At 38.0% G+C, this 14,460-nt stretch overlaps 1 protein-coding gene across 3 annotated transcripts in view; it reads left to right on the plus strand.

The window, feature by feature from the left end:
* GTPBP8 (GTP binding protein 8 (putative)) overlaps nucleotides 1-14,460 on the plus strand; it is a 31,669-nt gene that overhangs the window by 6,800 nt on the left and 10,409 nt on the right. For 2 of the 3 annotated variants that reach the window (XM_043474845.1, XM_043474844.1), the window contains exon 5: nucleotides 10,260-10,378. In XM_043474845.1, the coding sequence (XP_043330780.1) occupies nucleotides 10,260-10,378 (119 nt within the window). Of the gene's footprint in view, nucleotides 1-10,259; nucleotides 10,379-10,578; nucleotides 10,693-14,460 lie in introns of all 3 variants that reach the window. The other variant, XM_043474846.1, reaches the window with a different exon arrangement.

Raw genomic sequence — 14,460 nt, forward strand, 5'->3', positions numbered from 1 at the left:
AGTGGCTGACTTTATTTTTCTGGGCTGCAAAATCACTGCAGATGGTGATATCAGTCATGAAATTAAAAGACGCTTGCTCCTTGGAAGGAAAGTTATGACCAACCTAGACAGCATATTAAAAAAGCAGAGACATTACTTTGCCAACAAAGGTCCTTCTAGTTAAGGCTGTGGTTTTTCCAGTGGTCATGTATGGATCTGAGAGTTGGACTGTGAAGAAAGCTGAGCACCGAAGAATTGATGCTTTTGAACTGTGGTGTTGGAGAAGACTCTTGAGAGTCCCTTGGACTGCAAGGAAATCCAACCAGTCCATCCTAAAGAAGATCAGTCCTGGGTGTTCATTGGATGGACTGATGTTGAAGCTGAAGCTTCAATTCTTTGGCCACCTGATGCGAAGAGTTGATTCATTGGAAAAGACCCTGATGCTGGGAAAGATTGAGGCAGGAGGAGAAGGGGACGACAGAGGATGAGATGGTTGGATGGCATCACTGACTCGATGGACATGGGTTTGGGTGGACTCTGGGAGTTGGTGATGGACAGGGAGACCTGGCGTGCTGCTGTTCATGGGGTCATAAAGAGTCAGACACGACTGAGCGACTGAACTGAACTGAACTGGCAGATAGTACTTATCAGAATGTAAATGAAACTGCAACTGAAAAATTTGCTAATTTGGAATTTAAGAACATCACAAAAATTCAGTAGGCTCTGGCACACAAAGGTAGGATGTTTATATTCTTAAGGAAAAGAAAATTTCTTATGAGAATATCTTACCTGTTCTTCCTGTTATTTACCCTAGAATAGAATACAGATTGGTGGTTGGTGTCTGCAATTATTTTGTTTTGTATGTTTTTCAGATTAAATGGCAGTCTTATAACTTGTTTTCAAAAAATGTCAAAAAAACACTAAAATGTAGTGGGTTTGCAGTTTAATGCAAATCAAACCATGTTACCAGTCAAAAAGCTATTTGCATTTGTGGGGTTATGGAATTCTTGGAGTTTGCAAATGCCCTTTGAAACATTAGAGATAATTTATAGTTATGAGGAGCCAAAGGACTGATAAACATAGTCTACATAGTAAAACAAAAAAAAAAAAGAAAAGAAAAGCCCAAATATCCCCCAACCAGTCTTTTTTTTTTTTTTTCATTTATTTTTATTAGTTGGAAGCTAATTACTTACAACATTGTAGTGGGTTTTGTCATACATTGACATGAATCAGCCATGGAGTTACATGTATTCCCCATCCCGATCCCCCCTCCCACCTCCCTCTCCACCCGATTCCTCTGGGTCTTCCCAGTGCACCAGGCCCGAGCACTTGTCTCATGCATCCCACCTGGGCTGGTGATCTGTTTCACCATAGATAGTATGCTGTTCTTTCGAAACATCCCACCCTCGCCTTCTCCCACAGAGTTCAAAAAGTCTGTTCTGTACATCTGTGTCTCTTTTTCTGTTTTGCATATAGGGTTATCGTTACCATCTTTCTAAATTCCATATATATGTGTTAGTATGCTGTAATGTCTTTATCTTTCTGGCTTACTTCACTCTGTATAATGGGCTCCAGTTTCATCTATCTCATTAGAACTGATTCAAATGAATTCTTTTTAACGGCTGAGTAATATTCTATGGTGTATATGTACCACAGCTTCCTTATCCATTCATCTGCTGATGGGCATCTAGGTTGCTTCCATGTCCTGGCTATTATAAACAGTGCTGCGATGAACATTGGGGTGCACGTGTCTCTTTCAGATCTGGTTTCCTCAGTGTGTATGCCCAGAAGTGGATTGCTGGGTCATATGGCAGTTCTATTTCCAGTTTTTTAAGAAATCTCCACACTGTTCTCCATAGTGGCTGTACTAGTTTGCATTCCCACCAACAGTGTAAGAGGGTTCCCTTTTCTCCACACCCTCTCCAGCATTTATTGCTTGTAGACTTTTGGATAGCAGCCATCCTGACTGGCGTGTAATGGTACCTCATTGTGGTTTTGATTTGCATTTCTCTGATAATGAGTGATGTTGAGCATCTTTTCATGTGTTTGTTAGCCATCTGTATGTCTTCTTTGGAGAAATGTCTGTTTAGTTCTTTGGCCCATTTTTTGATTGGGTCATTTATTTTTCTGGAATTGAGCTGCAGAGTTGCTTGTATATTTTTGAGATTAATCCTTTGTCTGTTGCTTCATTTGCTATTATTTTCTCCCAATCTGAGGGCTGTCTTTTCACCTTACTTATAGTTTCCTTTGTTGTGCAAAAGCTTTTAAGTTTCATTAGGTCCCATTTGTTTATTTTTGCTTTTATTTCCAATATTCTGGGAGGTGGGTCATAGAGGATCTTGCTGTGATTTATGTCGGAGAGTGTTTTGCCTATGTTCTCCTCTAGGAGTTTTATAGTTTCTGGTCTTACATTTAGATCTTTAATCCATTTTGAGTTTATTTTTGTGTATGGTGTTAGAAAGTATTCTAGTTTCATTCTTTTACAAGTGGTTGACCAGTTTTCCCAGCACCACTTGTTAAAGAGGTTGTCTTTTTTCCATTGTATATCCTTGCCTCCTTTGTCAAAGATAAGGTGTCCATAGGTTCGTGGATTTATCTCTGGGCTTTCTATTCTGTTCCATTGATCTATATTTCTGTCTTTGTGCCAGTACCATACTGTCTTGATGACTGTGGCTTTGTAGTAGAGTCTGAAGTCAGGCAGGTTGATTCCTCCAGTTCCATTCTTCTTTCTCAAGATTACTTTGGCTATTCGAGGTTTTTTGTATTTCCATACAAATTGTGAAATTCTTTGGTCTAGTTCTGTGAAAAATACCGTTGGTAGCTTGATAGGGATTGCATTGAATCTATAGATTGCTTTGGGTAGAATAGCCATTTTGACAATATTGATTCTTCCAATCCATGAACACGGTATGTTTCTCCATCTGTTTGTGTCCTCTTTGATTTCTTTCATCAGTGTTTTACAGTTTTCTATGTATAGGTCTTTTGTTTCTTTAGGTAGATATACTCCTAAGTATTTTATTCTTTTTGTTGCAATGGTGAATGGTATTGTTTCCTTAATTTCTCTTTCTGTTTTCTCCTTGTTAGTGTATGGGAATGCAAGGGATTTCTGTGTGTTAATTTTATATCCTGCAACTTCACTATATTCATTGATTAGCTCTAGTAATTTTCTGGTAGAGTCTTTATGGTTTTCTATGTAGAGGATCATGTCATCTGCAAACAGAGAGAGTTTCACTTCTTCTTTTCCTATCTGGATTCCTTTTACTTCTTTTTCTGCTCTGATTGCTGTGGCCAAAACTTCCAAAACTGTGTTGAATAGTAGTGGTGAGAGTGGGCACCCTTGTCTTGTTCCTGATTTCAGGGGAAATGCTTTCAATTTTTCACCATTGAGGGTAATGCTTGCTGTGGGTTTGTCATATATAGCTTTTATTATGTTGAGGTATGTTCCTTCTACTCCTGCTTTCTGGAGAGTTTTAATCATAAATGGGTGTTGAATTTTGTCAAAGGCTTTCTCTGCATCTATTGAGATAATCATATGGTTTTTATCTTTCAATTTGTTAATGTGGTGTATTACATTGATTGATTTGTGGATATTAAAGAATCCTTGCATTCCTGGGATAAAGCCCACTTGGTCATGGTGTATGATTTTTTTAATATGTTGTTGGATTCTGTTTGCTAGAATTTTGTTAAGGATTTTTGCATCTATGTTCATCAGTGATATTGGCCTGTAGTTTTCTTTTTTTGTGGCATCTTTGTCTGGTTTTGGAATTAGGGTGATGGTGGCCTCATAGAATGAGTTTGGAAGTTTACCTTCTTCTGCAATTTTCTGGAAGAGTTTGAGTAAGATAGGTGTTAGCTCTTCTCTAAATTTTTGGTAGAATTCAGCTGTGAAGCCATCTGGTCCTGGGCTTTTGTTTGCTGGAAGATTTCTGATTACAGTTTCGATTTCCTTGCTTGTGATGGCTCTGTTAAGATCTTCTATTTCTTCCTGGTTCAATTTTAGAAAGTTATACTTTTCTAAGAACCTGTCCATTTCTTCCAAGTTGTCCATTTTATTGGCATAGAGCTGCTGGTAGTAGTCTCTTATGATCCTTTGTATTTCAGTGTTGTCTGTTGTGATCTCTCCATTTTCATTTCTAATTTTGTTGATTTGGTTCTTCTCCCTTTGTTTCTTAATGAGTGTTGCTAATGGTTTGTCAATTTTGTTTATTTTTTCAAAAAACCAGCTTTTAGCTTTGTTGATTTTTGCTATGGTCTCTTTAGTTTCTTTTGCATTTATTTCTGCCTTAACTTTTAAGATGTCTTTCCTTCTACTAACCCTGGGGTTCTTCATTTCTTCCTTCTCTAGTTGCTTTAGGTGTAGAGTTAGGTTATTTATTTGACTTTTTTCTTGTTTCTTGATGTAGGCCTGTAATGCTATGAATCTTCCCCTTACCACTGCTTTTACAGTGTCCCATAGGTTTTGGGTTGTTGTGTTTTCATTTTCATTCATTTCTATACATATTTTGATTTCTTTTTTTGATTTCTTCTATGATTTGTTGGTTATTCAGAAGCGTGTTATTTAGCCTCCATATGTTTGAATTTTTAATGGTTTTTTTCCTGTAATTGAGATCTAATCCTAATGCACTGTGGTCAGAAAAGATGACTGGAATGATTTCAGTTTTTTTGAATTTTCCAAGACCAGATTTATGGCCCAGGATGTGATCTATTCTGGAGAAGTTTCCGTGTGCACTTGAGAAAAAGGTGAAGTTGATTGTTGTGGGGTGAAACGTCCTATAGATGTCAGTAAGGTCTAGCTGGTCCATTGTGTCATTTAAAGTTTGTGTTTCCTTGTTAATTTTCTGTTTAGTTGATCTATCCATAGGTGTGAGTGGGGTATTAAAGTCTCCCACTATTATTGTATTACTGTTAATTTCCTCTTTCATACTCGTTAGTGTTTGCCATACATATTGCGGTGCTCCTATGTTGGGTGCATATATATTTATAATTGTTATATCTTCTTCTTGGATCATTTGATCATTATGTAGTGTCCTTCTTTGTCTCTTTTCACAGCCTTTATTTGAAAGTCTATTTTATCTGATATGAGTATTGCGACTCCTGCTTTCTTTTGGTCTCCGTTTGTGTGAAATATTTTTTTCCAGCCCTTCACTTTTAGTCTGTATGTGTCTCTTGTTTTGAGGTGGGTCTCCTGTAGACAGCATATATAGGGGTCTTGTTTTTGTATCCATTCAGCCAGTCTTTGTCTTTTGGTTGGGGCATTCAACCCATTTACATTTAAGGTAATTATTGATAGGTGTGGTCCCGTTACCATTTACTTTGTTGTTTTGGGTTCACGTTTATACAGCCTTTCTGTGTTTCCTGTCTAGAGAAGATCCTTTAGCATTTGTTGAAGAGCTGGTTTGGTGGTGCTGAATTCTCTCAGCTTTTGCTTGTCTGTAAAGCTTTTGAATTCTCCTTCATATCTGAATGAGATCCTTGCTGGGTACAGTAATCTAGGTTGTAGGTTATTCTCTTTCATTACTTTAAGTATGTCCTGCCATTCCCTTCTGGCCTGGAGGGTTTCTATTGATAGATCAGCTGTTATCCTTATGGGAATCCCTTTGTGTGTTATTTGTTGTTTCTCCCTTGCTGCTTTTAATATTTGTTCTTTGTGTTTGATCTTTGTTAATTTGATTAATATGTGTCTTGGGGTGTTTCGCCTTGGGTTTATCCTGTTTGGGACTCTCTGGGTTTCTTGGACTTGGGTGGCTATTTCCTTCCCCATTTTAGGGAAGTTTTCAGCTATTATCTCCTCGAGTATTTTCTCATGGCCTTTCTGTTTGTCTTCTTCTTCTGGGACTCCTATGATTCGAATGTTGGGGCGTTTCACATTGTCCCAGAGGTCCCTGAGGTTGTCCTCATTTCTTTTGATCCTTTTTTCTTTTTTCCTCTCTGCTTCATTTATTTCCACCATTTTATCTTCTACCTCACTTATCCTATCTTCTGTCTCCGTTATTCTACGCTTGGTTCCCTCCAGAGTGTTTTTTATCTCATTCATTGCATTATTCATTTTTAATTGACTCTTTTTTATTTCTTCTAGGTGTTTATTAAACATTTCTTGCATCTTTTCAATTTTTGTCTCCAGGGTATTTATCTGTAACTCCATTTTGTTTTCAAGATTTTGGATCATTTTTATTATCATTATTCTAAATTCTTTTTCAGGTAGATTCCCTATCTCCTCCTCTTTTGTTTGACTTGGTGGGCATTTTTCATGTTCCTTTACCTGTTGGGTATTTCTTTGCCTTTTCTTCTTGTTTAGATTGCTGTGTCTGGAGTGGGCTTTCTGTATTCTGGAGGTCTGTGGTTCCTTTTTATTGTGGAGGTTTTACCCAGTGGGTGGGGTTGGACGATTGGCTTGTCAAGGTTTCCTGGTTAGGGAAGCTTGCGTCAGTGTTCTGGTGCATGGAACTAGATTTCTTCTCTCTGGAGTGCAATGGAGTGCCCAGTAATGAGTTTTGAGATGGGTCTGTGTGTTAGGTGTGACCTTGGACAGCCTGTATGTTGACGTTCAGGGCTATGTTCCTGCGTTGCTGGAGAATTCACGTGGTATGTCTTGCTCTGAAACTACTGCCTCTTGGGTGGTGGTTGGTTTTAGTGTAGGTATGGAGGCTTTTGGACGGTCTCTTATTACTTAATGTTCCCTGTAGTCAGGAGTTTTCTGGTGTTCTCAGGTTTTGGACTTAAGTCTCCTGCCTCTGGATTTCAGTTTTATTCTTCCAGTGGTCTCGAGACTTCTCCAACTATACAGCACTGATAATAAAACTTCTAGGTTAACGGTGAAAAGATTCTCCACCGTGAGGGACACCCAGAGAGGTTCACAGAGTTACATGAAAAAGAGGAGAGGGAGGAGGGAGATAGAGATGAGCAGGAGGCGAAAAAGGGGGACTCAAGAGGAGAGAGACAGATCTACGCAGTTGTCTGTTTCCAGAGTGTTCTCCGTAGCCCAGACACCCACAGAGATTCACAGAATTGGATTGGGAAGAGAAGGGGAAAGGAGGAAATAGAGGTGTTCTGAGGTACAAAATGGAGAGTCAGAATTGGGAGAGAGTAATCAACACACTCCAGAATAGAAATGGGAACTGAATATTGGATTCTTAAATGTCCAAAATTTGTATCACATACTGAAAAACAAAGATTAAAAATCTAGCATAGAGGTTAGACTCTTTACAATACATATTAAAAACAAAAACACAAAAAATTTTAGCAATATATATGAAGTTTGGTTTAATAATAGGGCTTCTCTTTTTTTTTTTTTTTTTTGCAAGGTTATAGTGAAATGAAAATGAAAATTAAGGAGTAGTAGAGGAGTAATAGAGGACTTTAGAAGGAAATAAGAGAAAAAGAAAAAAAGAAAAAAGAAAAAAAATTAAAAAAACAAGAAAAAAAATTTTTCCTAATTGAAAAAAATCATAAAAATCTATGAAAATGAAAGTTAAGGAGTAATGGGGTGGTAATAGGGAATTTTAAAAGAAAATAAAAGAGAAAAAATAGAAAAGAAAAGAAAAAAAATTTTTTTATAATTAAAAAAAAAAAAGTAGAAATATATTTAGGAATTTCTCTGGAGCTGTTGCGGTCAGTGTGGGTTCGGTTCAGTTTTAGATAGCTCCTCGTTCCAGCTTACACTTCTCGATATCTACAGGCCCCTTCCGGTGTAGTCAGTGTTCTCTACAGGGGTTTTTAATCTGTTGCACTGGTCCCTTCTGAAGCAGTTCCCTTGGTTTTTTTGGCTTCTGTTTGCTGGTCTCTTCAGGGCCTAATTTCCGCCCTGACATACGCGGGCGGAAGTGGTCTGTTGTTCAGGTTGCTAGTTCCGTCGCGCTTCAGGGAGGGACTGGCGCTGCTTTCCCCGTCTACGCTGCTCAGGCTCCCGGCTGCTCTATATGGAGCGTGCCCTGCGCTGCGCGTGGTTCCAGCCCTCGGGTGTTCCACAAAAGCGTGGACTCAAAAAAAAAAAAAAAAAAGCGTGGACTCAGCTGTGCCTGCGTTTTGTGCCTTCCCCGGCCCAAGCAGCTTAGGCAGCCAGGAGTTTGACGGGCGCACTCTCCCTGGGTGTGGCGTGCCTTCTCCCCACCGTGGTCCCAGCCTCAGTTTCGGCCGACACCAGTTAGGTGCGTGCGCCTTCTCCCCCCCGCGTCCCCAGCTCCAGTCCCTGCCCGTGCTGGTCGGGTGCGTGCGCCCTGTGTCTAGCCGCGACCCTCCCGGATGTCGACCATCCAGAATCTCGGGAAGTCTTTGGTTAGAAACTGGAGGCCTGTTTGCAGTGTGGTAAGGGATGCAGTCCTTGGGGCCGAGCCTGCCCGTTTCCCCTACCCCCTGCCACCTGCGTCCGGCGGGGCTAGCTCCTCTGGACTTGCTCGGTCCCTTTGTTCTGTGAACGGCCAGCAGTGTGTTCAGGCCGGTTAATTTTCTCTCTCTCTTTTGATGTCCCACAGTTTAAGTTGGTAGCTCACAAAAGCTCCCTCCGATTGCCCTCGGGGCACTCAGGCCCAGTCCTTACCAGAAGCAATGCTGCCCGCTCCTCTCCCTTCCGCCCCCACTTGCTGGTGGCGGATGCGGGCGTCTGGGGTACCTTTCTGCTGGGAGTTGCTTTTAGGCACGTAATCTGTGGGTTTTATTTATTTTTCCCCTCACACTTAGGTTGCCCTCTGAGATTCAAAAACTTCCCCCAGACCCGCCAGTGCGAGGGTTTCCTGGTGTTCGGAAACTTCCTCTATTAAGACTCCCTTCCCGGGACGGGTCTCCATCCCTAGCTCTTTTGTCTGTCTTTTTATCTTTTATATTTTGTCCTACCTCCTTTCGAAGACAATGGGCTGCTTTTCTGGGCGCCTGATGACCTCAGCTAGCGATCAGAAGTTGTTTTGTGAAGTTTGCTCTGCATTCAATTGTTCTTTCAATGAATTTGTAGGGGAGAAAGTGGTCTGCCTGTCCCAAGATGGTCTCTGCCATCTTGGCTCCTCCCCCCCCCCAACCAGTTTTATTGATAATGTAATAATTTACTCCTAATTTGATGTCATAGATACATGTTGTGAAATCATATTTTTTCTTCAGTTTTAACTTTTAAGAAAATATAAGCCTTTTTCTTTGTAAAAGAAGTTGTGATAGAGGAATTAGGTATCAGCATATTTATCTTTATGAAGAAAGACTTCTACTTTCTGCTTCTCACTCCTTCTGCCATTAATATTTTTTATTTTGTATAGTTGATTTATGATCATTATATTTTATTTTAATCATTTATATGTTTTTATAACTGAAAAGCATAAATGGTTAGTCAAGAAATTTAATTTTATAGAGATTTCCTAGGAAAACTTCTGAAAAATACATCAAGGTTTTTACCTTTTAATTAATTTTGTAATCATCACACCTTGATATTTCTCTAGTATGTAATTGTCTTTGAGTAAGTAAATTATTTAAAGTATTATATTTGCTGTTAACCGTAGTAAATTCTAGGCTTACTTGGAGTATTATCTTTATTTAAGTTGGAATATAACTACAGTGGCTACAACCTACAAATAACCTGATTTCTAATTTTTCCTTTAAATTTAACATATAAGGTAGAACAATTCAATATTTCAAAAATGATTATAAATTGGTAGTTTTATGTGTATGAAGCTAATAATACTTCTCTGTCTTAGACCACAAAATAAATAGTGATCACATGAAACATTTGGTGTATAGCAATGGCAAATATGGCCCCAGGGTTCTATACACTGGTCTTGAATCCAAGATATTATGGCCCTGTGTGGGTAAAGCATTGGAAACAGCAAACACATAGTGTATGCTTTATATGTTGCATATATTAATTTATTTAATCTTTACAGCAGCTCCTTTAGAAGGTATTGCTTTTATTTTTATAGATGAGGAAACAAGTACAGAGAGATTAAGAAACTTGCATAGGTCACCTAGTTGTTATTGAAATTGTGTAACTAAAATGTATAAACTGTATATTAAGAAATAACAGTTGACCCTTGAACAGTATGGGAATTAGGGGCACCAACCCTCCTTTCAGTCGCAAATCCAAGTTTAACTTACAGTCAGCCCTTCCTATTCAAGGTTCTTCTGTATTGGTGGTTCCTCCATATTGGCAGCGCCATATCCATGGATTTAATCAACCACAGATCATGTAATATTGTGGTATTTACTGTTGAAATTATCTGCATATAAGTGCACCTTTGCATTTTAAGCCCATGTTGCTCAAGGGTCAACTGTACTTTATTTCTAATGCTTAAATATTTGTTTTCCTACAGATGGTATTAACAAAAATTGACAAATCTTCCAAGGGACATCTTTTAAAACAAGTGCTTCAGATCCAGAAATTTGTTGACACTAAAACACAAGGATGTTTTCCTCAGTTGTTCCCTGTAAGGTAAGAGTTGAATTGTCTTTATGTACTAACATATAACTTTATGTGCTAACAACCTTTAGCATTCAATCAGTGTTTCTGAAATTGAGGTATCCTTTTAAGACTAGAGGAGTTTAGAAGACTCTGCACTTAGCCATAACTTATTGGTACAACCCATCAACACTTATTTTTTTCCTTTCCTCTATTCTTTCTTCTGTCTGCAGATTCTTGCTGAATCTTCCCTGTAGTATCTTCATGATCTTTCTACTTCAGCCTGTTTCAACCCTAGACCACATCAAACTGTAAAGGATAAGAATTTTCCTTTTAAAGGACCATATGTAAGGAAGAAATGCTTCATATAAGCTAGAATTAAGCATTGGTAGCAGACAGGATGGTTATTTCCTGAGCCAGCAATTTTTGAGGTATTAGATGTGGTTTAGCAATGAAACATGAGTTTTTACTTTCAGTGTACACTTTGGATACAGTAAGTAATCTGTATTATAGCAGAAATACAGTGCCACTCCTGTGTGATTTTCCGACTCTGACTTCTTTGTGGAAGGCACTATGATAGTTTCTACAAGAAATTACATGAAACTCTCCTCTAAGCAGTTATTCTCGTCCCTACCGATCCAGATCACAATTGTCTGTATGAATATGCAGTTGAAGTCTGTCTTCATTCATTTCTACAAAATGCTTTTCCCCCTTGACTTACATTTAAGTATTTATCCTGTTCGTTTGTCTGTGTCTGATAGATACAGTGGAAACTCCTATGGGCAGGAATGAAATCCTGTTTCTTCTTAGAGCCCTGAGCATTGTCTAAGAAAAATAATTGCTTTCTTTTAAATGTTTAATAAGAAGGAAATGAGACTTCAGCTAAAAAGGTAAAATAAACACAAGATGGGCAATTATGGCCCAACAGCTGCATTTATTATCAGTTGACGGTAGGCTGAGTTAAATAATATAATGAGGCTGGGGAAAAACTGACAAAGTTGTCTTGAGCTATAGTGTTATAATTTTAGTGTTCAAAACAAGGGAGTGATCGAACAGTAATGTCACACTGCTTTAAGCTGTATACCATCAGTTCAGTCAAGTTCTATTGTGGCTTGACATTAAGAACAACTAGAGCTATCTGAAAACAGATGGTCTTGGGGAAGGTTATGTCACTAGATCATTCTAAACACTTAATTGATCCACAAAGTAAGCATCTCTGTTTCACAGATACATTACAGGTCAGAGAAGTGAAGGGAGTTTCAGAGAAGCATTTGCTGATACAGAAAGAGCATGGACCTCAAGGGTCAAGACAGCCATGGTTTTACATGGTTTTTCTACTTCTTGGCAGTAGCTTTTAAAGTAACTTATTTCATTTTTTGAGGAAAAATGTAATGGTTAGAAGGATTAAATAAAATATATTGTGACTGATGTACACATATTAACCACATAATAAAATTAGTTTCTTTCCTTCCCAGAAGTCAGTCAGTCAATGGCAAGGTCAGGCCAACAACCTGAACTAACAGATTCTCAGTACTTTTTAGAGGTGTTCCCTTCTTTAGATAGGCTGGCATTTTCTGCTGCATGACCTTTGAATCACTGTGCCACCATACTGACTAAGTGACTAAGGTACTGCAGAAGCCACACAGTACTCAAAGTCTTACGAATTGAGACATATACAGGAGGTGCTAGCTTTCAAGAACTTCAACGTTCAGGATACCACAGTGACCACATACAGGAAGTTGTCAGGCTGTACTCTGTAGTTTTCAAAACCCAATTCAGATAGTAGAGTTATTTATACTCTTTGCTTTTATTTGCTTGACCAAGCCCCAGTACATCCCTCCAAAAGGGAATTTGACCTAGTCAGAGAATAATTATTATAAAATAAGACAGGTTTTATTTTCTCCTCTTCCTGTATGGTCTTGGTAGGAGAAAGGTGGAAGTGTGCGTAGACATGTAGTCCAGCAAGGTTTGGCCTTTTAAGCCTGTTGGCAAAAGTTTAAGTGCTCACCTTCATCTCTGAACTCTGCCCCAACTGAGTTAGAGAAATAAAACTGACAAAAGGCCCCTAAAGTTTGATGCTGGGATCAAAAGTCTGTTTTTATAACTGGTATGGAAGAAATATATAAGTAGGCACAATATAATTGCTTCTGTGGTTTTCACACAAATGAGAACTGATTCTTAGGACAAAGAAAATCATGAATTGACAAAAATGTTGCAGATAATTTTATGGTGCCATAGTTAGTGTGTAGACTATCCAACTTGTATTTCTTCTTTAAACCATACATGTGTAACTTCAGGTATAATTGAGAATCAGTATGGAGGCAGCTTTATCAAAGAGAATTAGCAATATAGCAGAGAATATTTTACCTGTTTTATATACACATATACACCATACCTACATCCATAAAAGTTATAGTGTCTTCATAAAAGTCTGTGTATCCCAAGAAACCATGTGTTCACTTCCATGATGACAAATGGATGAAAGGATATGGATAGATACAGTAAGACAGATCAATAATAGACACAATAATGGTGACAGTGACTTTTTTTTTTTAATCATGAAAAGTCTGTATTATCATGGTAATTTAATCTTTCTCACAAAAAGAACAAATTAAAGAGATCAGAATTTCAGTCTGGGAAATAAAAAGCAAAATATAAGATATTCCAATGGCATTTTTCACAGAAATTGAATAGTCTGAAAAACTACATGGAACCACAGATGACCCTGGATAGCCAAAGCAATCTTAAGAAAGAACAAAGCTGGAGGTATCACATTTCCTGATTTCAAACTGTGTCACAAAAGCTGTAGTAATGAAACAATATGGTATTGGCATAAAAACAGACATACAGGTCAGTGGAACAGAATAGAAAGCCCAGAAATAATCCCCTGCATATATGAGCAGTTAATTTTCAAAGGAGTCAAGACTATATAATAGGGAAAGGACAGTCTCTTCAATAAATGGTGCTGGAAAAATTGGACAACCACATGCAAAAGAATGAAACTAGGCTACTGTCTTACACTATACATGAAAATTAACTCAAAATGGAAAAGTACTTGAATGTAAGACATGAGACCATAAAATTCCTAGAAGAAAATACGCTGTAAGCTCCTTGACATCACTCTTAAGTGGTGAGTTTTTGGATCTGACTCCAAAAGCAAAGATGAGTGAGTGGGACTATATTAAACTAAAAGTTTCTGCACAGCAAAGAAAATTATCAACAAAATGAAGTCAGCCTAATCAATGGAAGAAGATATTTGTAAGTCATATATCTGATGGGGTTAATATCCAAAATACATAAAGAACTCATACAACTCAATGGTAAAAAAAAAAAAAAAAACAAAAAAAAAAACAGTTTAAAAAATAGATACAGGATCTGAATAGACATTTTTCCAAAGACATACAGATAGCTAACAGGTACATGAAATGATCCTCAACATCACTGATCATCATGGAAGTCCAAATCAAAACCACAGTGAGATATCACCTCACACCTGTTAGAATTGCTGTTATCAAAAAGATAAGACATAAGTATTGGCATGGATATAGAAAAAAGGGAATCCTTGTGTACTGTTGGTAGGAATGTAAATTGGTGTAGTCACTAAAGAAAACAGTATTGATTCCTCAAAAGACTAAAACTAGAACTACAATATGATCCAAGAATTACACTCCTGGATATACATCTAAAGAAAATGAAAACATTAATTTGAAAAGATATGTGTACCCCCATGCTCATTACAGCATTATTTTTAATAGCCAAAATTTGGAAACAACTTAAGTGTCCCTCAGTGGATGAATGGACAGAGAAGATGTGGTACTGTACAGTTGACCCTTGAACAATGTGAGGGGTTAAGGGTTCTGACCCTTAGCCCAGTCAAAAATCCAAGTATAACTTAATAGTTGACCTGCCATAACCATATTTCCTCCTAATCCCTGGATTCAACCAACTGGATGTAACGCTGTGGTATTTACCATTGTAAAACATCCACATATAAGTGGATAAACACAGATTAAATCCATGGTTTTCAAGGGTCATTGTGTATACACAAATGGTATACTATTCAGCCACCAAAAAGGAGGAAATCCTGCCATTTGAGAAGACATGAATGGACCTTG

Source organism: Cervus canadensis, chromosome 7, assembly GCF_019320065.1.
Source record: "Cervus canadensis isolate Bull #8, Minnesota chromosome 7, ASM1932006v1, whole genome shotgun sequence".
Lineage (NCBI taxonomy): Eukaryota > Metazoa > Chordata > Mammalia > Artiodactyla > Cervidae > Cervus > Cervus canadensis.